The sequence below is a fragment of the Xiphophorus hellerii genome, chromosome 18 (genome assembly GCF_003331165.1).
Source record: "Xiphophorus hellerii strain 12219 chromosome 18, Xiphophorus_hellerii-4.1, whole genome shotgun sequence".
Classification (NCBI taxonomy): Eukaryota; Metazoa; Chordata; class Actinopteri; order Cyprinodontiformes; family Poeciliidae; genus Xiphophorus; species Xiphophorus hellerii.
This window is the reverse complement of record NC_045689.1, coordinates 10130527-10154898: the sequence shown is the minus strand read 5'-3', so window position 1 is coordinate 10154898 and position 24372 is coordinate 10130527. Positions and strand designations below refer to the sequence as shown.

The following is a 24372-nucleotide window of genomic DNA, read 5'->3' as shown; positions in this document are numbered from 1 at the left end:
AGAACAAACTATTTTTATTCCTTTCTTGTTAGCTTACATGAACAAGCATTTAAAGTGAACAAGTTCAGTGTTATTTGAAAGGTTCTTGCACCTTTCCTCTATCAAAGCAAAGCCCAACACTTATATCACCTAAACATCTTTCAACTTCTTTTATTTATATGCTCTACATGTGGATAGAGAGTAGAATGAAACTTGTAAACACACAAACAGAATGGACATCCCCCAATCAGCACTTGTATATTCACGAGTGCAAGTATTGACAGATTTTTGGGCTGAGGGAGGAAATGAAAGAGCATGGGGGAACACAAATACCTGCAGGAAGAACGCGTATACTCAGCATTGATGCTGAAATGTAAAACCAGAGTCCTACCAGTTATGAGTCAACAGTGCTAACTGCAGGAAACACATCGCTGCTGAGCTCCTGGTATTCAAGCGTTTTATTTTAAAAAGTTTTACTGAGATGAATGTATTCATAACATTGACAGTAATATGTAGAATTTATACATTTCACACGTCAAAGCAAATATAAATGCAGATCAGCATTTTTTTCTTTTTTTTTATGATGACAGAAAAATGTAAATCTTGATCAACCACGATCAATCTTAATCAATCCCTTTAAATAGTTTGACAAAATCTTCACTAATGTAGAGATTGCAGAGAACATTTTTTCTGTTACTTGGTGATAAATCCCAGTGTGATGGTCAGTGACTTCAAAAGTGACAACATGCATGAGGCTGTAGCTTCATGTTTATCTCTGTCTCGGCTGAACCTGCAAACTAAGTAATTTTGAGTGGTTTTATTATGAAGTATTGCTACTCTTACTTGAGTAAAATTTCCGGATACTGTATCCACTTTGAGTAACTTCCATGAATGAAGAACAAGCTTGTTTTACCAAACAATTCACCGGACACAGACAAACACCTGCAAGTTTTGTTAGTTTTGTAAGTTTTATATCAAAAGACATTCATTTGGAAAAATGTTTCTTTCACCTAATTTTATTTGGTAGTTATGCTATTCAAATAAATTGTTTTCATCTTGGTCTTTGAAATACCAAAACTTCCACATATTTTTTATATTATCATCCATCTTTTAATGTAATGTTTAAATATTAAGCAGTTGCTGTTTTGATCAGTAACTCACTACTTCTGCAGCCTTTTTACTAAATGCTTTTTCTACTCTTGCTTAAAAAAAATTTCTCAAGCAAGTAACTTTTTTCTTTGACTTGAGTAAAAATATTTTAAAATAGTGCTCCTCCCACCTGAATACAGGTGATACTTTTTTTTGATACTCACCTCTGCTTCCCAGAAGTAACAACAAAAACCAGATGAAGACTTGACATAATGTACAAGCTCCAATAATTGTGATACGAGTCCAACCTATGGATAAATTTAAAAGTAAGGCAAAAAACAATCCCCAAACAGACAGATATGTGTGTGCAAACCCGAACCTTCAAAAATGCAAACAAACACACACACCAAAACACAGTTGTCACCAAATCCTTACCTTAATGAGTAAAGTTGTAACTCGTTTTGTATGTAGTAGCTAAGGTTTGTGCTAAATTTTTATAAGAGCAAATCTTTTGTCAGTCCCGCAGGAGTGCTGATAACATCACCAGGGGAGATCCTTTGAAAAAATTAATTGATCAATTCTTTGCAACATTCATTTGAGCATGTTTGAGAACCACACTGGCTGGAAAAAACAGCAAAGAAGTATGAGAAGGAGCTCTCATCCCCTTCACACACTTCTTTGCTGAAAACCACAGCAAAAGTGCTGCTGCTGTGGGTTTCTTTTATGTATCTCACTCTGTCCTGAATCTGTTTCAGACACATTTCCAGTCAAAACTAAAAAAAAAATGTAAAAAAAGTCATACGACTTATGGGAAAGGGTAAACAGTGTCACAGAAAACATGAGAGATTTTTTTTCTTTTCAGGATATTGTCATCTTTATAGCAAGTTTTTTTAATTTGAAGGTTGATATGGTCAATGCCGTTGCTACCTACTGGTGAGGAATAGTATTACAATGCTTTGATTAGACTTGCATAAATTATATGAAAGCACAGTTTTTGAAAGAGAGAAATCTGCTTTAAAAAACCTTCTGAATTAGGTTTTTCAAAAAGTGAGTTCTATGATATCTGTTTTTCAGACTGTTCAGTTTTCAGCCTCTGTTGCAGCTTATGAAATAACACAGTATGCCTACTACACCTGCGGACTTGTAGAGACAATTCTGCCAGTATTTTAGATCATTCAGTGTACTTTTTTCTGTAAAACTCTCCATACATAATATACTGATTTTCAGTGAGCTAGTTCTCATCTATTTGAGAACTAGCTCACTGTTCTAGTTCACTGTTCTTTGCTAGATGCAGCATCGTACAGGTGCTTTGCTGCCAGTTCACTTGACGACAACAGTCGTCAAATCAGCTCACTCTTCTGCGCACAGAAGAGGGAGCGCAGTTGCAGCAAGAATTTTATCACGGGATCTGATCTTGCTACATGGAGGGGGGGGGGTGTTTGCGTGTGCATGTGTGGTACCTCTTGAGGCACTCCAGGTTCCTCCCACAGGTTGCTTGTTCTGTGTGTTTCTCTGTTGGCCTGTGATTGCCCATTTGACCCTGGAGATAGGCACCAGCACCCCCTGCAAGGATAAGCTAGTTAAGACTATTGATGGATATTGACAAAATACATAAAGTAACACCTAACCTTGCAAACAATTTACAAGAACTGTACATTAGTCTGACTTTATTCACCCAAACTGAAGATTTACATGAATTGAAGTGTTTGTTGATAAAATATGTGATAAAGAATATAAAATTTCACATCTCAGTTGAAGGCCACAATGTGAATGCATTTCTTCTTTTGCAGTCTGGTTAACAGGTTAACTTGAATTTGTAATATTAAACACAAGGTCATCCAAGTGCAAGTATATAGATTTTTACCTATAGCTGTAGTTACCAACAGCCTCATAACTGTCATGTATCATCAGTTCCTGCCAAATTTGTGGTTACAAACAAAGCGTAACGCTGCAAGCACAAATCAGGGGAAATGTTTAAAGTGAGTTCTAAGAAGAGGCGTTCGAAGAAAAGGAAGACAGGCAAAGGAAGAAAAGGGCAGACAAGTTGTCGCCAAATGACTGAAACTGTTAGCCACAAAAGACCTTTTTTTGTCCTATTCACCATTGTAAGAGATAAGACATTACAAGAAATGTATGTAAATTTTATGTTTCTAGTTTTTAACTTCATCCTTTTTGGGAATCAAATTCTAATATTTTAATGACAACAAAAAGGTATCATGATTTTAGTCACTGAGAAGAACGCAGCCACTCAGGCAGCCAGCTGAGATGAGAAACTCAACTTCTTTAATTACTTCAAGTGGGATCATGAACTGACACAGACTTGTGAACTGGTAGCTCAGGGAAACTCAAATGACAAACTGAATCAACAAGGAACCCACGCCCCAGGACACAAAACCAAAAGACTAAATACCTACGGAACATAATCGTAGACCGAGGCACAGCTGGTACAATCAGCAAGACTACAGGGGAACCAGTTAACCAATAAATGGGAAAAACAGCACAGAAGAGATCTAAAAGTAACATACAAGCAATAGAAAATCCCAAATCCCCAGCAAAAGCTCAACATTAGAGGTGAGGTTCATATTCATTCTACACTGTTTCTCTTACACCTCTGTTTAGATCTTGATCAATGTGATAAACACCGCAAGCGCAAGCTGACATGCAACCTTACAGAGGGGAGTGCTAGACTAGAGTCTTCGGTATTCTGAGAAAGTTGATTTTCACATAGATAGAAGTTGATTTTTCAGTCTCTACCTTCACTTTGTTGGCAATTAGAAGAGAAGAAATCTTGGAAGTTTTACACTAGAGCATTGCAGTGATATTTATTCCAGTACACTATAAAAAAAAGAGTATCAAAACTAACTGAATTATTTACCTAAATTAATGTAAGCCTTCACATTTGTTAAATACATAATTGTCGAATTAACCAACATAAACTCACTTTTCAAACATATAAGGTTTGTCTCGGTCTAAACACAGGGCAACATTTTGCTAGGCGCTGCTTTCTTCCTGCCTGCCCCAGTTAGTTTTCTTTGTTCTACTTGCTAAGTTCCACAGCTGTTGCTGATTTGCATAGTTACCCAAGTTTTCTCTGAAACCCAAACACCCGAACGCATCACATCACATCACCTACACGTTTTATATTAGTGCCCATTTTCTTTTGTGAGGACAGAATGCACACATCCAATGTGTGTTAGTGGGCTGTTAGTGAGTTGCATGATTATATAATGTGAGCAGACAACAAACATGAGGAAGTAACAAGATAGTTTGTTGTCTTTGTAATAAATAAGACAAAAGTATTTTAGGCATCAGTTCTTCAAAATTGAGGCAGTCATTACTGCAAATTTATTCCAAATTTATTTAGAATAAACATAATGCACCTGTATGGTATGTCTTTTCTTTACATCTAGATTGTCAATGTTTATGGAAATGTGGAACTTGAAGACTCAGACAGTGAAACCTGACCGGATATGTAGCAACTGACCTCAGACAGAGATCAGTTTCAAGGTGTCAGGACGCATTTTTTAATATCTGTTGAAGGTAACATTGTTACTTGATTGTGCTATAAAATGTGTGCCTCCAAAATATATAATATTGACCCTTTCTTTTTGTTAAAATGAGAAATAAATCTTTGAGGCTTTCCCTCAGTATTCAGCCAGCTAACTAAGCAACATCTAATGATATGGGTGGCGTTAATGTTCACAAACACTTACACAGGTGCTGGCAGGTGAATAAAAATAAAGAAACATGCAATAACTGTGCTAAATGAAAGCTATAGGTAGAGCCTGCCCAAGGCATATGGAGTTAGGCAACTGCTCAGGGACCCACACCAGGGGGCTCCCAAGAGCACCAAGTTAGCATGACTTTATATCAAACCAATAACCATAAATTTAGTCTTTATCAGCTGATATTACTTTCAAATAACATCAAATAATACTAATCTGCATTTCAAAATCCAATAAGGCAGGTGGGAGTTTACACAACTCATGATTGTGATGCCAAACAGAGTCAAACATGTAGTTGTACCCCACAGAGGATGATGGTAGGGGTGGATGAGAACAAATATGCATACTTAAAAAGCATGTTAGATGAAGTAAAATTATATTTTTTGTTTTTAGGTGTTGCTTCTCTTCATTTTAGAGTTTCCTTGTTGAGTAATCTGGCATTTGTTTAAGTAACAGCGAAATAAAAAACATATCTCTCTCTGTGTGGGTGTGGTCGATTCTTGAAATTAAACTTGCATCAGTTTTCAGTATCAAAGATTACTGCTACTTGCTCAAAAAAATAAAAAATCCAAGAGCTTGCATGACAAATTAAATGACATGCCAACTGCATGAACCAAAAAATTGCAGATCTTAATCAACTTGTGAAAACCGAACCCAGTTCAGCAGGAAATTCAAAAACAAATCTGTTTGCTGTGATCATCAGTTTGAAGTGTAGAAATCATTAGAACTGAATAAGAGCAGGCCAACTTCTAACAATATTTTATTTTCAAGTATGTTGAATATTAGGGATATTGAATGTTTTCTTCAACTAAAGCTATGTACTGGGGAACTTTGCCTATTTGTTCAATATTGATGGAATTTTCTGTTGTGAATATCTAAAACATTTGAAAGAAAATGCAGATTGGGAGTCTGAGATAACTAGCTACCTGACATACTTTTGGCTGGGGTTTGCAAAACAGCCAATCTGGAAGTGCCTTTTATTTTTCTTGGGGCTGATCGGCTGTATTCTCAAGACCGGAGATAAGGAAGACAGATATTGGTTTTGTGGTGGTGCTAAGACGATTTCCACTGTGCATAATAAAGCATATTAAGGTATGTTTGGTATTTGAACTAAGATATGGAGCTACAGGTCTTTTTAGAGGGGGTGTCTAGTATTCTTGGTTCTATATTACGCAAATCCAACATCAGCGTGAACGTCATATTAAAATCATCCTTTTATAAAAATGTTCCTTTTTTCTGAGTAGACGAATAGTAAAATCGGTAACTTTAATATATTCTTTTAAAAACTTTGGTACATAACATTTTAAATTAGTGTAATTTTATATGATGATTTATCAATAATAATACAAATTCTTTAGCTTAGAGTGAAGAAGAGCCCCCAGATCATATTTAGTGCAATATATAGTGAAGGAGAGGACATATGAAGACAGCGACAAACAAGTGTTAACTTAGTCATTACAAAGACATTAAATCTTCAACAAGTTTGAATCTTTACTATTTCATTTAGATCTTAGATGCATATTTATATTTCTAATGCAGTAGAGAGTTGATCAATTTTCAAAATATGAATAAGCCTATCGCAGTCTTTAGATGTTACATTAAAATGTAATTTGGTAAAAGATTGCTGATATTAAATAATAAAAGACTGAATGATATTATTCAAATTCCCATGTAGCACTTAGGAATAAGGACAAACAGTAAAAGTTTGGTTTGTAACCTAGAAGCTTAATGCTTTCCTGCTTTCTCCAGTCTATCCAGTTTTGATGTGTTTTTTTTTAATCACTCATTGTGTTCATGTTTCAACCAGTTAGCTTTTGATTTTTTTTAGATAAAATTAGAATTTTGGAAGCAGTTGTCCTACTTCATCCACTGTGCACAATGAACCAATATCACAGGTAGGAAAACAGTCCCACAGCCTTAGAATACCACTACCATGTTTAAGACTGAAAGCCTCATTCAGACATACTTCTTGCCACTTAATTGAGCTTATTGATAGATGGAGCACCTGCTATTTTCTTTGGTCTGCATCTTTTCAGTTCATCTTGATGTTAAAATTATATCCAGTGGAGAGTAACACTTTCCTCAGCAGTGGGAACATCTGTCCTGCAAAACTCCCAATGACAACAGTAGCAAAAACATTCTGAAGTCTAAATAATGATAATTTCATATTTTTAGAGCATGCAAGACAAATAGGTGACACTATCGCAACATAACTTATTAGCCTGTGATGATAACTAGAGAATATGCATATTAATGTTGGTCTTTACATGAGAGAGTATATTTAGTAGGGTTTTGTAAGTTATAAGCGTTAGCTCTTTTTGATGCCAAAACGATGGCTATGTATTTACACAGGAGGATGACCATGACAACGTCTGATGTTATCCCAACCTGTACACCAAAGAGATCAAGCAAGACTGCCAACCAAACACAAGCAGGTGGTAACACATCAGTCTCTTAATTTACACTCTAATCTTGTTCTATGGTGACATAGATCTCAGTTTCGATTTCTTAACATTTACCCCACAGTACTTTCCAAGGTGCAGTAGGGCACTTTGGAAAGTACCCCACCATTTCAAAATTGTCACGTTTTCACAAGATTTTAAAAGCTAATGTCATCATGTATGAAACTTCTTCATTTACAGACACAGCTGCAGAAATTCTCATTGGGTTGTGAAAAGTTGGCAGACGTGGACAAATGTTTCCACTAACTCGTTTTCTGATGAGATCAGGATCTTGATAATGTGTGTACATTTTTTTTAATTATTTTTTTGTCTGGTGGAAGGCACATTTTCTTTTTTACATTGTTTCAAATTTCTCACCACACAGATGGTACTCTGTGAATGTGCCATTTAGAGTATTTCCTGTCCAAAATGCTGACTTTTCAACAGGAACAATGATAAGATTTTATCTTTTAACAGTCTCACTCACCCTCTTACTTTTATGAGTGTGCTACAATGAGTATAAAGTGTCAACGTTACCTCTTTTTTTTCTCAGATGCAGTAATTTTGTCTTTTTTTTTTGAGAAAAGATGTTTGCCTTTGACTTTCCATCACTCTGTGTTTTAATAATTGTACTCAAGTTAAAAGCTTTAAAAGGAACAATAGCTTATAGTTCCGTGTAGTTTGTAATAAAAATCAATTTGACGGAGCTGTTGTCACACTTTTGGTTTTATTTTCAGTAAAGGTTGATTTGGTTTCACTGATTTATGGTCAAACGAAGTTTGCATTCTGTAATCTTCCTCAGAAAACTAGAGCAAGCAAAAGAAATGAGTTAAAATTTGAAAAAATTCATCATGTTTTATGTTTACTGACGGAGTCTATAAGCACAAATAGGTTGAAAGGGGGAGTTGTTGACAGGAGTTTTAGCTTCTATCTTTAATAAGATCACTGGACCGTTCTTGGACAGCGTGAATAAAGTGCCATTCTCCCACACCAGGCAGCGAGGGGCGGCCTCCATTGCTGTGCTCACTTCATTAAAATTTCCATTTCTGCAACAGCAGGACTCACAATGAACCGTGCTCCCCTGGCCTGTGAAGCTAATGCATGTCTGTTTGCTGGCATCAGTATGCGGCTGGAGGTTTGAAAATGAATCAACATTGATTCACGAGGATGTGAATGTATGTTTGTGTGTATGGAGCAGGGTAGTAAACGTTTGAAGAGACGGGATTGCTATAAATATGGGCAAGTTCTTCCTTTTCCCCCCCTCATCTCCTGCTTCTGTCAGGTCTGGTGTAAACACAGCAGGTAAACATCGGTTGAATTGTGGGCCTGAATAGCATCTTTATCTGCCTCACGGCTCGGTGTGGGAAGAGCGAGAATTTGAACGATTATATGCTTTAGACCAATCCTCCACTATTACCAGCTGGGCCAAGGCAATTAACCCGCTTCATATGTCTCATCTGAGCCCAAAAAACAAAACAAGTTAATCTGTCCCAGTCTGTGAGGGCCCTCCCTGTTTCAGTCTTGTGCAAAAAGACAAAGCAAAACTCAACCTCTATTAGTTCCTTATTTACTCCTACTTTCCAATTAGCGGCTGCCATATTAAATCTTTACAGGTCTGCAAATTTAGGCCGATTACTTATGCAAATGAGTTTAAAGTTTTAATAATGCTGTCAACAGAAATAAATGAGTTAGACAAAGTAGAGTGTTGCAGTCCTTAAAATTACCTGCCGAGCTTAACAAAGAGTGACATTCATAAAATGTTTCAAGTTGGAACATGAAAGGTGAAGAGAAAACAAGAACGGGGTTTAGTCACTGTTTGTTGGAATAATAAGTAAAGAAGAAGGTTTGGAGCAGGCCAGGATAGTTGGGTTTAGATCCAATCCCAAAAGACGTACCAATCCAGGAGGTTTGAATAGGAAAAAGCCAGAACAATTAGCTACACTGCAGCATGTTTTAAAGACACATTCAACTGCATTTGTATTAAAAAAATATATAATTATGTTCAGTTATTTCTTTTTTTATAACTACTTTATTTTTAAATTAGGACATTTTATTTAAAGTTTTTTAACTATGTAAGATGATTTATTTTTGCAATTAAGTTTGTTAATGTAGTTACATGCTAGGTCAGTCTAAAATGGAGGTATAATGTAAAATCAACTTTTTGGGATTTATAGTATGATATAATGTTATGTCCTCATCAAAAGCATACCTGGAGTGATGCTTTGTGTTGCAAATCTGTTATTGCACCGAATTTATTTTAAACCTATTTATATAAGTCAATGGATTCTTGCTTTCCAGTGGCTTTTCTCCTTGACTCACATTGGCTGCAAACCTTTAAACTCTGCAGAGTGCTCCAAACAATCGACAGGGCAGCTTTAGTGTGTCTTTACCCAGTTTTATCCTTCAACGTTCTTGTCATCATTTTGAGATTTCATGAGCAATAAACAGAACTGAGCAAGACTGAAAAACAGAATGATTCTCTCAGGGAGACAGAAAGCAGAGTTGAGGTCAGATATACTAGATTCACCTGATACTATCTCTTATCGAATTAATGAAAGAGCTACTTAGTAAACTCACAATAGAAGAGAAAACACACATGTCAACTCCACTCAGGGAAAGGCAAACCTTCACTCCAAACATGTCCTAATGGGGGAGAAGGAGAAGAAAGAAAAGGTCGAAAGAACAGTAGTTGTTTTTTTTTAAAAAGTGCATTAACAGTAATAGTGCAATAATGGAAGATGGCATTCAATCACTCTTTAAAGATAGTAGGCCTTATGGCCATTCACCTGGATATCATCAACAATCCAAAACCACAGTATGCAGAGTATGCAAAACTGAAGAATGAAGTGAAGTCAACACCAGTGAACAGCACATACCTGGAATATTTGGAAGAGGAAAACCTTGAATAGAAAGAGTGGCAGACAAGAAAGTGAGAGATATACAAAAATCATATCAATATTTCCAAAACTTTGTGTTTCTTTTCTGATTACAGCTCCAGTGTGTAACTTTTTTAAAATGAGTGTTTTTTCATATTTGTTAAAACTATTACTAAGTTGTGACAGTGTGGTGTGAGACAGATCATCTATGAAGAAAATTAAGCTCCTCTGTCTTCTCCCAATGCTCCCAGCTATAACGAGAAACAACCAATCAAAGCCTGCCAGAGCCTGCTAACCACCCGTCCTCCTGACTCTGATTGGTTGTTTTTGACTGGGAATGATGCATTTCTTCAGACGGCAATAGCAGCACAGGAAGGAGGTGGAGGAGCTCAATCTTTTCAAAGATTATCTGTTGCGACGTAATGATGGTTTTAACACATGTGAAAAACACACGTTTTAAAAAAATAAAATTTACATATTGTATCTTCAAGAAGACATGAGTCGACTGATTCCTCTCCAGACTTTTATAGGAACATCAGAGCTGAGGTCAAAAGCCCTGTCCCAGGCTGAAAACGGCAATGATCTCACACTCAAGTCTGAGTTATATATCTTAGAATGGTGTCAAACAAGATAAACATAGTGTGTTTGTTTCATAGCTATTTCCTGGTCTGTCTATGATGCATAACATAATCCATGGTATTACCAAAGTGCTGTATGTCCAAATAGATCATTCTCTGATACGTAGCATGGTGTGATGTGTCCTAAATAGAAACCAATGATGCACCTTTATCTAAACCACTGAGTAACTGCTCGTTTCCCACATAGTACTGTTCTCTTAACTTGTACTTAGAAAAACTATTCACACCCTTCTAATATGGAGTTATATTTTTTCTACCTTAACAGCTCCTCCTTTCACACTTTTTGAAGGTGTGAACAAAATGCACCATCAGGTCAAGAGTAAATGTAAAAAACCCACCATGTGTACAATATTAGAAATGTTGATCAGGCAATGTGCATGGTCTTGAATGTTTGTTAAAAAGAAAATTAAAGCAAAAACATATCATTGTAATAGTTGCATTGTATTAAGTGTTCACATAATCATTCATTTAGTTATGAGGAGTCAGATGAATTGTATATTAATCAAATTAATCAAACAGCTGCAGCTGATCCAGAATGCTGCTGCTCGCGTTCTCACTAAAACCAGGAAGATAGAGCACATAACACCAGTTTTAAAGTCCCTCCACTGGCTCCCTGTAGCTCAAAGAATAGACTTTAAAATACTGTTGTTAGTTTATAAATCACTGAACGGCTTAGCACCACAATACATTAAAGATCTGCTGTTGTTGTATGAACCTTCCAGACCTCTCAGGTCTTCCAGTTCTGGTCTGCTCTGCATCCCCAGAACCAGAACCAAACGAGGAGAAGCAGCTTTCAGCATCTATGCACCACAAATTTGGAACAAACTTCCAGAAAACTGTAAAACAGCTCAAACACTGACTTCTTTTAAATCTCAACTAAAAACCCACCTGTTTAGAATTGTATTTGAAATGTAATCAATTACAAATTTATGGATGGAATTTGACTTAATGCTTTGTTTTGATTATTGATTCTATATTGCATTGTGTTTCTGTGTTTGTAATGATGTAAAGCACTTTGAAATGTCTTGCTGCTGAAATGTGCTATACAAATAAAATTTGATTGATTGATTGATATATACTGGTTGAAAAAATGCTGAATGACCCTTGGGTAATTGGAGGGCCATTAAATTTGAATACTATAGTTTTATATACAAATAACACATAACTTTACAGGATAATATTACTATGGATGTTTTTAATTCTGAATAAAATAAGCATTGTAAGAAATTCCTCCGTGGAGGCATGTCCACACTTTTGGCTATAGTTTCATTAAATAAGGTTTGAAAGGTTTTCTTTCCTCACTCTAAGCTAGCGAGCTTTTAGCAAAATTGGGAAACTACTTTCTTACTCTATATTTAAAACTTTTGTTCTCAAATCCAAGTAGTAAAATGTTTAAGGTATAAATTATAATATAATGAATGAGAAACTGTGGTAAACTTCTGAATAAACAGAGCAGGCATTGCATTTATTTGTAATGTTACAGCAAGAGATTAGAACAACACACAAACAAAAGTAGCTCCAATACTCACTCCAGTACATGAGCTAAAAACTGTTATTAAGACTTTAGTGTCAGACCAAGAGTCAAAGTCAGATTGGAAGACTTTAAGACACAAGTTTGAGTTGAGTTAGGGTAACACTAAATAAAGTCTTTTATTTTTCCGACTTAAGAGTGACTAGAGTCAGCGTCTCAAATCTGAGTTGCTCTGTCTGTTTTGAGGCGTAGGTGTGTGCGAGGTCATTTGTTTTTTATGTTGCAGGAATTAAATAGATATGTGGATACAGGGCATATTGACCACTTCAGGGATACTGAAAGAGGAGGACAGTTTCATTAGGTGTAAGGTTGTTTTCACCATCATGTCCTGTCCAGTTGATACGGTAAAGAGGTAGACCAAACTGTTTGTTATCATATCAATATTATTATCAATATTAATGAAGATTATTCTGGAGTACTCTTAATCTCGAGGGAAACAAGAGCTGTGATTTGCACTATTGGAGTCTGCCTGGTTGTACCAATGGTGCTCTGTGTGGTTATGTGGTGCTTTCTTATTAAAACCATCATTGCTGCAGTCCCTTTATCTGCCCTTTTACACAGCAAAAGACTTGGGGAGACATCCACTTCTCTGCTAACTAAATAAAATAATTTTCTGGTTGTGTAAATTACTTTCTCCAGTCAAGCCGAACCAATCTCAGACTTTCAATGGATGACATGTTGTGAGAAAACAAGACAGAGCAATTGCTTGATTTTCAAAAATCAAATAACCATCTCCAGTCTGCCAGGGGGTAAGTTCTTTCACTTAAGGCAGAAAACTGAACATATTTGATTAAAATGTTTGCTTTTCATCAGGAATTTGTTTTGGTGCTCACACAGGCCAGCTCAAAAGAATCAAACTGTGTTTTTGTTGACTTAACGCTGTTGAGAAAATATTAGTATATTTTAACAGCATCAGCTTTAACCTCAAAGGAAACATATATACAGAATTCTGGAACACCTTCATATTTATTGATAATAAAAGCAGTAGATTTATACATTTTTGTTTGCCCTCTTTTATAGCAAAAGAGAAATGATACTGTGAACTTGATAAATGCACAGGTTTATGAAAAACTATTTGGATGCTTATGGATTTGCTTTGTTTCTGTTGTGTTATCAGAGTTCAAGCTTTCAGATAATCAACACAAGTTAATTTCAGACAAATGCAATAGGCTTTTTTTTTTTTTTTAACCAAAAATACTCTAAAAAGAAAGCTTAAACATTGATTATTTAATAACAATAAGGCAAATATTTTTTCATGCATGGTAAATTCTTGCATTTAAATTTGCATGATGTATCTTTCCACTTGCGCAGTTTTCTTAGTTTGCAGACAAGTGCTCCATTTCATGGGGGAGTTTTCCAAAGGTGTAAAGAATTCCAACACCTAATGAACGCAGTGGGACCGTGGGTGTAGAACAATCATAAATCATTAGAGCTCAGTTCTATAGTTAGACATCTGATGAGTTTAATGTGAGAAAGCTAAAACCGAGGGTGGAGGAAAGGGGGGCAAGGCAGTGAAACCGGAAAATCAGGCAGCACTGATATAAAACAAGAAACAGATGATAGAAAAAATGTGCAAGATGTCACAGATAGGTTAAAAAAAAGAGAGAAGAGAGACAATCCCCAATGTACTGAATTACACAAACAGCAAAGTGAAAATAAAATGAAAAGTGGGTGAGAGCAGATGTGAGAAGAAGGTGTAGGCAAAGAGGTGCTGAAAAAGACAAAAGAATCTAATTAATCTACTTGATGGGTTTGGTGTAATTTGCCACTGAACTCTCAAATAAAGGCTGACAAATGGAAGACAGGTAGCTCAAATGCTTTAAGTTTCACAGTGTGGGGAACCTGAATGTGAAGTGTATTTCACTTAACTGCAGCGCCTTTAACAAATATTGGGCACCGTGTAAAGATGTGTAAAAAAAAAAACATGCAGTAGTTTAATCTCACATTGACAATTTCAGAAATTGTACATTTTATTTAAGTATTCTTCCTACAGTTTTCCTCTGAAGAAGGAATACATTGTGTGTGGGAAACCATTTTTGTTTGATTTGGTCTTTTGTTTTAGATCGCTAACCTTCTGTCACACCAATATTCAGTTTTCTGATAAAGGTTATAGTTTTTTGTTTGTTTGTTTTATTTTCAAATCTTCTGATACTTGAAATATTTGCAGGTGCCATGCAAATAGTCATTGGAAAGGGAAACAATCCCACAGCATCACAGATCCCCAACCACGTCTAACATCCTTTGACTCACACAAGAGCTGCACATTCACTTGCAAAAAGCTGCATCTTAGCTAAAAAAAACAACTTTCCAAAAACATTTAGCAAAGTCCACATGATTACACTTGAAAGTAAAAACAAGAAAGGTCCTTTTTTTTCCCTCTGGCAAGATCCCCCAGACAACCAGTTGTACTCACAACTGATGCAAAATGCAAACAGCTCAATATCCAGGCAGCAGAGACTGTACATTAAAGTAACGCGTCTTGGATGACACCATCAGTTGTTTGCAAACACTTAATCAACTTCTTCTGCCTTTTTTGCTTCTCTTTTAATCTCTCTCTGGATGCATGGCCACAAAGAGACGATGAAGTCAGGGACATAATCCTTACCCATTATGATCAATGATCGATATCAAACTGCAGAAGGATCCTCTCATTGTTTTCTTCCTGCCAAACTCCTAAAACAGCCAAATTTGTGATGTGAAACAACCAATCATTTTCATAGATTCTCTCACTTAGGTTGTGGATCTTGGCAGCTACTCCAAAATTCCACTTGGGCTCTTGGCTACATCCCTGATCTTAATTAAAATACTCATGCAACACTTTTCAGGTGTTCATTTTCAAAGAGAATGTGAAAACCCTGCTTCCTTCTCTTCTGCAAGACTGCTACTTAAACTGATTAATCAATTTACAAAGGTGTCAGTGTGTTGATGGGAATAGAACAAAAACGCGAAGAAAATCCTTTCCTGACAAAACTGTAAAAAAAAATTCTGTAATCAGACTAGAAAACATTCCAGTGGTACAAAGCTTTAGCATTGATCATATGCATTTGTGTCATATAGGTTTGTGGTCAGGGCAAAACACCACATTGACCTTTTTGTGTTGTTCACACTGGAACTTGCATGCAACAAAACATTCTACTCTGTTAAAGCATGCTTACTCAAAACAACAAGTCATTGATTTTTGAAAGCTCTTAGCAGACACAGAGGTCAAGATGTTCTGTTTAAAGGCACCTTTAATCAGAACATCTTGACCTATCAACAACAACCTATTGAACCCCTGAAGTTTGTTGCACATTGTCCCACATTTCTAACTTTTTCTTGAAACTGTCTTATCATAGTGGAAAAACACCCAGGCCAAGAAAAAAGAACTTATTTTACTAAACGTTTTATGTACCAATTATGACCTGTGAACATGAGAAGTGGGTCGCAGCTGAAAAAATAAAAGATCTCAGTTATAAGAGGTTGAAATGAGTCTCTTCAAAAGAGACAGGGCTTCCTGGCATCAAAAAGAGTCCCATGATTTGGATACCTCTATTTGCATCTCTTTGCAAATAGAGGTGTAACGAATGATGTCAGTACACCCTTTGCACCTCGATTTGGAAGTTTTCCATGTATGTCCAGTTCACAATGCTTGTCAGACAAGAACTTCTTCCAGGAAAGTACTGTCCCTCCTTTGAAGCTACTTTAGCTTTAAATTACCTCCTCTCTGGTTTGTGTTTGTCTGTCTCACTTCCTTTTGCATTTTGAAAGTCAACTGAGAATCTGGCAGAGGTTAATCTTAATCAGGAGATTACTTCCCTTGTGGCCTGGGAATGCCGTGGGACACCCCAGAATGAGCTGGAGTGTTTCTGGGGTGAAGTTATTTGTAAACCTGTGTGTATGCCTACTTCAGTTCTCCATAGGTTTTCTTCAACTCTTGTATTAAGCCAAAAATAATTCTGAAATATGGCCACTTCCTTCTAATAGCTTTCTGAACTAAAACCTTTAAGGCAGTCAGACACCTGACAGTTTAACTTATTAGCTCCATCACACTTCTCTGCATCACTGGTTCTGGATCTTAGTAATTACTATAGTGGGCGAAATGCCTGTAAAGCAGATGCCCACCAATATTTTGTTTACAAACCCATACACTTCTATATCTATAATCTTCAGTGTTTGGTGCTGAGGTGGTGCATTCACTTTCCTCTTCCATCATTTATGCCAACAGAAATTTAGAACCCACCCACAACACTGAAACAAAACACCAGCAATGGTTTCTACTCAGCCCCATACCTAACATCCTTGCAGCCTTTATCAGTGACAGTCCTGCTCCTGCTAAAACTGTAACGCTGAAGTAAAAAAAAAAGAATGTCAAGGCTGCCTTGGCATTTTCTGCACTTCACGTTCTCCCTGCCAAACCTATTCTCCACTCTGCCATTTCCATCCCTGCAGTCGACTCACAGCCCCAGCCTGCTACCATCTTGTCTGCTGGCCAAGAAAGTAGATTACACAGGAAAAATGTCATAAACTCTATGGTGAGGAAGCACAGGCTGTCAATTATACATGTGCCACTCTGCTGCTATCTCCAATTCTCCTTCTCCACCCACTCCAAGTAACTCGGCCGAGACTGTCCTATTCTCCTCCTCTCCATTCTGTCTCTGTCAAACTTTGACATCTGTCTTTTATCGTGCTGCCACAAGAAAAACACACTTACAAACACACGCCCACACACCAATCCCTTACACTCCCCCACACAGGGTAGGACGTATGTAAAACCAGAAAGGTAAAATCATAACAGCCTTTTAAATTGAAAACACACTTTCCAACATTTCTGTGATCCAATGCCGCTCAGACATTTTTATAGTTAAGATCATAAAGTGTCTTAATCCAGTGCAAAGACGGGATTACATCACTGACCAGTTAATAATAACAATAACAATAATAATAATAGTAATAAATTAGCTTTTTAAGCTTATTCTTTTGTACAGAAGGCAGGATGAGAGCGATTTATTTTGGAATAAATTTTCATCCGTTCCCAAAGAACAAACTAACCAGGCTGGGAAGGTTTGCTCTGAACAAGCAAAGTTCCCCAAAAACTGATGACGAAGCTGATTTAATCTTTCACTATTTAATCTTTCGAGCCATGCTGAAATTGACTGTAAAGGTACAGAAACGACACACACACATACACAGCATCCTACATAGATCTGTAGGAAGACAGATCTTTGGAAAGAAGGCTACCTTGAAATCGTCCAGAACGTTCTGATATACTAGGATCTATCATGAGGGAGATGACAAAAGTGTTGTAAACGATTGAAGCGTCCTTGTCTACATGCAGATGCCTCTACAAATAAACCACTTCAAAAGAGAAAACAGGAAAAGATTAAAATTAATGCAGAGATCAGGCCTTTGCTTATGACTAAAGAAAGATTCACAAGGAGTTTTTTGCCAAATCTCTCTGGGTTTCAGGTCTAGAATTTGGCCCCTGTGCTGCTTTGGGTTGGATTATCTGTGTAGCATTGTTCCTCTTGTCCAATTAACAAAAGAAGGTCATTCCCATAGTGTAAATTTTTTTTACTGTGAGTCAAACAAGACGATAACAAGATGTGTTCAGCAAACACTCCCTTCATTAAAAGAGTGAAAGTGGTGGAAATCCTTTTTTTTTCTACATTAAATTTTTAGGAATGCATAAACATCTGCTCCCACAAAATCTGGCCAGGACATCGGAGTCACTCCACTTAAGAGCCAACCCAGAGCAGCCCCTGTAAGCTGCTAAGTTTAGAACCATGGCTCATTTTGTTTGTCAAAAATAAGACTGTCAGGGAAAAACAAATCAGACTGAGAAGAGTGAATTGAACAGTCTTAGCATCCGTCCGGCCGCCTGTCTGTCTAACATGAAGGCTTCAGTAAAACCTTCCTGGTGCAATACAACAGTACCAGCTGCAGTGCCACCATGCAGTCAAAACATATGAATTTTATTTTATAGACAGGACTTTATAATAATTACTGTCTATTGATTTAAAGACCAAATATTGGGTTTTAAAATAAGTCCTTTACACTTAAAATAAGCATAAAGGTTAAAATAATTAGCACACTAGTTATGGAGCCTTGGCGAAAATTCAAACTGGGAGACTCGACCAGCTTCACCACATCATCTAATCACTACGCCCGACCGCAGCCAATCCGGACCGGAGCTTCACGCCGCTCCAGCCAATCGTCGTCCAAAGACACCTTCAAAAGTCCAAGCTACCCTGGGGTCTTCCTGCTCGTCAGCCGTGCTTCGACCCTACGTGAACGCTTCTCCTACCTCTCCGACATTCAGTCAACAAGTTTCAGCTGCCTTCCGTCCGCCCAGATCCAGGGAGTATCCCTCACCGACCGGCTGCGCTCCTGTCGACTCCCCGCTACTCCTCACCAATCTAACCGCCCTCATCACGCCTTCCTTCGGCCTCCATCGGCGACGACGAGCGGAATTTTCCGTCCTCCCCTCGTTGACGTCGCAGTCCTCCGCTATCTGCCCGGTTCCCCGCTCCGGCTCACCATAGGCTGCTGCGGCTCATTGGTGCTGTCCCCCGCAGCAAGCGCTGGTTGTCTCCACGATCTGCCGTGGCTGCACCGACGCACGTCGGCTCTTCCTGCTCGTCCCACCATGGACTCGATCCGTTGCCCGATCGTCTCTCCCAGTTCACCTCCGAGAGGACGTCGCATCAGACCGCTACGCCCACCTCCACCTATCTCGGCTCGCAGCTGGCTTGTCAGCCTCATCAACCCGCAGCTTCATTTGCGCCCATTGGGCGTCGTCTAGGTAAGACGTACCTGCTCCTGACTAGTTCATTCTCCCTTCGCTTTACGTCTCTGTCAGCGCACCAGCGCCTTTAACTCATGTTTACCACGCCTCCTATCGCCGGTCAGTCTTGGCATTTCCAGGGTCGCGACTAGCTCGTTCCGTTAGTTCCCCGCTCAGGCCGCCGTAGCCCTCTCTTCCCTCTGTTGCTAAGATCGCTCCAAATTCTGTCAGTAGTTCCAGTTTGCATTTCAGCTCATTCTGGCCTCCGCCCCAGCTGCCGCTGGTCTCCTAATCGCAGCACCATTTTCTTAAAGCTTTTCATGACTAGTAGAGGGGATCCGCCTAAAGTTTCATATAAAACGCACCTGAAAACAAACGGAGTTATGGGCAATCTTTTATTTACAATTTCTCTTTTCTGTAAAAAAAAAAAAAAAAAAAAAAAAAAAGCCGTGCTGCCCCTTCTACTCCAGATCCATGCAAGCAGCCCATCCACACAGATGGCAGAGCGTCCGAGCGCTGCAGCTCCAAAATGGTGCAGTCATCAGGTATCTGAAAGAGAAAATACCTTAACTATGGACCCAGCAGGTAGATTACCCGAGAGCAGAGACGCAGCCTACCTAGATCCGCGCTTATCATCTGGTGAACCAGGTGGAAACGTAACAATGCTGCAGGAACACACGAATGGCTTCATTAGTAGGTCCAGCATCCACAACAACCGCAATCCCAGCCATTGACCGTAGATGGCTTGACGATCTCAGTTGAGCAATCAGGAACACAAGCCACCCAGGCAGCCGACATACACGGGGAGAAACAGTCACGCACACACACCTTAGCAGCACCATCAATCACGGGGCCGCTCCTGGTGCACAATGTGGGGAGGATGGTTCTCCTTCCCCCTCAGTCGGGCCTATGTCGCACCCCGAGTAGTCTGATCATCAGAAGCCGCTCGTAGGCTCTCTAATTTTGCAGCTTCATCGCAGCCAGCAGACCGGATCTCATCTGCGTACTTTCCAGTCGTCAATCTTAACCTCCACCCTCGAACAGTTAGCTTCACCTGCACAGCGATACAAACTTCACGAGTCCTCTTTCAAGTGATTCATAGTTCACAACGCCGCTCGCTCTGACAGCTTTCTTTCCTCGTCATCCATTGGTTCCGACCCATATCAAGGAGGCATACACACAGTTGGTACGCAGACATGCGCGCTAGGTGGTCAGCGTCATCTGTACAGCCGTCAGTTCGATACACATGACGGGATAAAACCAGCCAACGTTCTTCTGGTAAATGAATGGTCAGTAATTACCGCTGGAGCTAGTCGTAGCCGACCACAAAGCTCGCTCGTATAAAACAAGCCTCCCGTTCCCCGATACTCCGACTGCTTACCACCAAGCCGGACCGTCGCTGGCAATATGGCTCACGAAGATCTAACTTCCCTGTTATGTGGCCGATTACCTAAAAGCGTTTCGGTAATCCCTTTCTGTCGGTCGCTACCAGCCGTTGGAGCAGGACGTATGGCGATCCTCATTGGCAGGAAACTAAACTCCGGCCCGACGTTGACTCTCGGTCTCGTGTACGTGCTCTAGTCTACCGCGCAGTAGGAATCCTGACTTGTTCTACCCTTTTCCTTGCGTTCTCTAAAGAGCTTTTGGGGGATTTACAGGCCCCTATTATTTAGCGATCCAACTTCGTCTCATTGCCCCCAGCATAAGATAAAAACACTCCAGGATTTCGAGAATTACATCCACGCATTCATCCGTAGTTGCATTAATTAATTAATTAGTTAAGCAGGATTCGTATATCCGTACAACTTAATCATATTACAGCAGATCACAGGCAGCCAGTCTGTCCCTCCAGGTCCAGTTATAACTCCCACATCTGCCTCCGTGCAAAGCATTCCTACAGCTTCCCTTCTTCAGTTCTTTCCTACATCCGCAGTCTGCTCGCTGGAAGCAACTTTCACGCTAAGCTTTAGCAACCTACCACATCATCTAGTCTAGTCTGGTCATCTAGTCTAGTCGAACCCCGCTGTGAATTTCTTCTCAAGGGATTTCTAAGCATAGCTCCTCTAATCCTGATAGCTGGAAACCCATCTCATTCCCATCACTTGGGAATCTCATCACTGCACACCAATCCGGCGCCTTCGTCCCCTACATCAGAGCTCCACTCATGCGCTTTCCTCCTAGCCTTCTATGGATTTCAGATACGGAGTGAGTTCACACTGCATCTAAAGTATTCAATCAGTTAGAGACTATCTAACTCGATACTAAATTCTTCCCTGACCACTACAACCGCTGCCCGTTTCATCTGCCACCTCAGACTGATCTCAGCTGAGATCCTCCCCCTTGCCACTTCTCGGGCCATTCTTTTAGAATAGGCGTTGCCTCATCGCCATCGTCAGGCGTCCCTTCAGCTTCTCTCCTTCAGCTCGGCCGCTGGTCATCCCCGGCCTTCTCATCCTATATCCTACCAAATCTTTCAGCTGTGCTCGAAGCTCCACATGCAATGTCTGCAGGTGAGCATCTCTCCAAATAACTGGTGGTGGAGCCCTAGTCATTGTAAATAGCTACTAAATGGTGAAATTCTTCTTTTTGTTCATTGGTCCCACAGTGACACTTAGTGGTTGATTTGTGCTTTATTTTGAAGAGCGGTAGATTTCTTCTTTGCGTATTTTGTGTTAGGCACTTCCTGTTTCGCTAACCACGCAGAGTAAGCGTTAGAGCCTGAAGAAAAAGAACATTTGTAAAATAGCGCTCTTGGAAAGCAGAATGAGGTAGGAATGTGCGCAATTGTGTTTTGTGAACATTTATGTTTATTTATACATTATGTATCCTTTATTTATGCTACAGTTTTCACTGTGTCTGACAAGAAAGGTCAAGACTGCACCCGTTCGGAACTCCCTGCATCTGGCTGTCCATTCCGAGAGGCCGCTACAGTCACCTCTAACATTTCTTTCACACCTAGGGAAGCTAGCAGGGCCCAACAGGCCCTCAGCCCTGCCGGCTTGGCCTCGCAGTCCATCACGCTGCTTCGCCATCAGTCCCGCCAGCGTGCGGGCCCTATCGCCTATCAGTCTCGTCAGACTGCAGGCCCTGACTGACGCCTATCAGTTCGGCAGACTGCAGGCCCCGACCCACGCCTATCAGTCTCGTCAGGCTGCAGGCCCGACTGACGCCTATCAGTTTCGGCAGACTGCAGGCCCTACCGACGCCTATCAATCTTGTCAGACTGCAGGCCCTACCGACGCCTATCAGTCCCGTCAGACTGCAGGCCCTACCGACGCCTATCAGTCCTGTCAGATTGCAGGCCCGACCGACGCCTATCAGTCTCGCCAAGCTGCAGGCCCTACCGTCGCCTATCAGTCTCATCGACTGCAGGCCCCGACTGACGCCTATCAGTCTCGCCGAGCTGCAGGCCCCAACCGACGCCTATCAGTCTCGTCAGACTGCAGGCCCAACCGACGCCTATCAGTCTCGTCAGACTGCAGGCCCAACCGACGCCTATCAGTCTCGTCAGACTGCAGGCCCCAACCAACGTGGTGCGCCTATCAGTCATCTGACTGCAGGCCAGCCAGGCCTCGGCCCGGCTCCCTCTTTTGGGGGGAAGACTATCCCGAGCTCGCCGAGCAGACCGCCTGCTCACCGCGATCCTCGGCTCACAGTCTTCTGCCGGGTCCGAGCGCCAAAGAAATTGTACCATTAAATCTTTTTAACTGCTATTTTCTTCTCTGTGTGAGTCTCTCCAGATTGAAATGGAGCCTTGGCGAAAATTCAAACTGGGAGACTCGACCAGCTTCACCACATCATCTAATCACTACGCCCGACCGCAGCCAATCCGGACCAGAGCTTCACGCCGCTCCAGCCAATCGTCGTCCAAAGACACCTTCAAAAGTCCAAGCTACCCTGGGGTCTTCCTGCTCGTCAGCCGTGCTTCGACCCACCTCCTCCCCTTCTCCACCTTCACCATGAGGGTCGTCCTCCAGGATCCCTTGTGCTCTTCCTCTCCAAGCTCCGCTCCACCACCAGTTTCGGTCCCGGGGGGAAGACTATCCCGAGCTCGCCGAGCAGACCGCCTGCTCACGGCGATCCTCGGCTCACGGTCTTCTGCCGGGTCCGAGCGCCAAAGAAATTGTACCATTAAATCTTTTTAACTGCTATTTTCTTCTCTGTGTGAGTCTCTCCAGATTGAAATATTATCATGTCTCAATATTCATCGATTCACCAATTCGCAGATTTTTCTGTGAATAAAAATTCCAAATTACTCTTGGAAAACATGCCTTTTCACAGATTTTATATATCTAACGTATTTGGGGCGGGGGTTGCATTTTAGGAAGCTAAAATATAAACGTTGTAAGTTAATATAGATGTCTCCCTTAACTTTCACTGTCAACCTTAAATTAGGGTTAAACGTTGCAATTAATTGGTTGCAGTAAGGTAACGATAGTTGAATGTTTCCTGCTGCTTATATCCCCTCTTTAATGATTCCAGCCACATATGCGACACATGCAAAATTATGCTGAAAATATGAAAGACATCGCATCACATTAGTGTAAATGTAATGTTGAGTGTGTGATAGTTTTTTTTTATTATTTAGTTAATATGAATGTGACTGCTCTGATATTTTTGTTAGGTGAGTCTCAGTCAGAAAAGAAAAAAAAACTTACATACCATCTTTGTTATACATACCTCTGATGGTGATTTTAGACTTTTTTTAGACTCATCAAACACAGAGATATTCTGCTCCTAATTAGCAGCAAACTTTCTGCTCACCAGCCATCTGTGTGCTTCTGTTGGCTCCTCTCTGACCTAAATGCAGCAACATATTCACATGTAGGAAAAACAAATAGTTTCTTTTTATTAGTGTTAATAATCTTTGTTGTGACAAGATGTGCTCATACTTTGGGAGTAACTGTGTTACTTCTCACAAAAAGTTGAACTACCTTATTTGTATGTGTTGATGAAGTCAGTTGTCTTTATAAATAATTTACAGAAAAGGAATAAATGAAGCTCTCAACTCCCATGAGTCACAAAACAAATGAGATAATTAAAGGGGGTGTATTATGTCATTTCCACACACAAAGTGCCTTTTCATTGCACAATCAACTAACTATACCTTCAACTGTTATAAAAATGCCTTACATCTAAAAGATAATTAAAAACATTTACTATGTATCATATCTGTGTTTGACAACAGGTGTTTGCAGATTGCTGCTGGTAGTCTGCTGGCTCTGTCTGGGGGAGACTTTGTGTCAAAACAAAACACTTTCTTGATGAGGGAATGATATAACACAATTTTAAAAAAAAAGTTTAATACCTCACTTTTAACATTCTTTTAA

General features: G+C 39.7%; 1 protein-coding gene across 1 annotated transcript; it reads left to right on the top strand.

Annotated features, from left to right (window-relative positions):
• Positions 1 to 18546: 18546 nt before the first annotated feature.
• On the top strand, positions 18547 to 23193 carry LOC116708241 (uncharacterized). The gene is made up of 2 exons (XM_032546094.1): positions 18547 to 22126; positions 22163 to 23193. The coding sequence occupies exons 1-2, from the start codon at positions 21863 to 21865 to the stop codon at positions 23003 to 23005; spliced, it is 1107 nt and encodes a 368-aa protein (XP_032401985.1). The 5' UTR covers positions 18547 to 21862; the 3' UTR covers positions 23006 to 23193.
• Positions 23194 to 24372: the final 1179 nt, after the last annotated feature.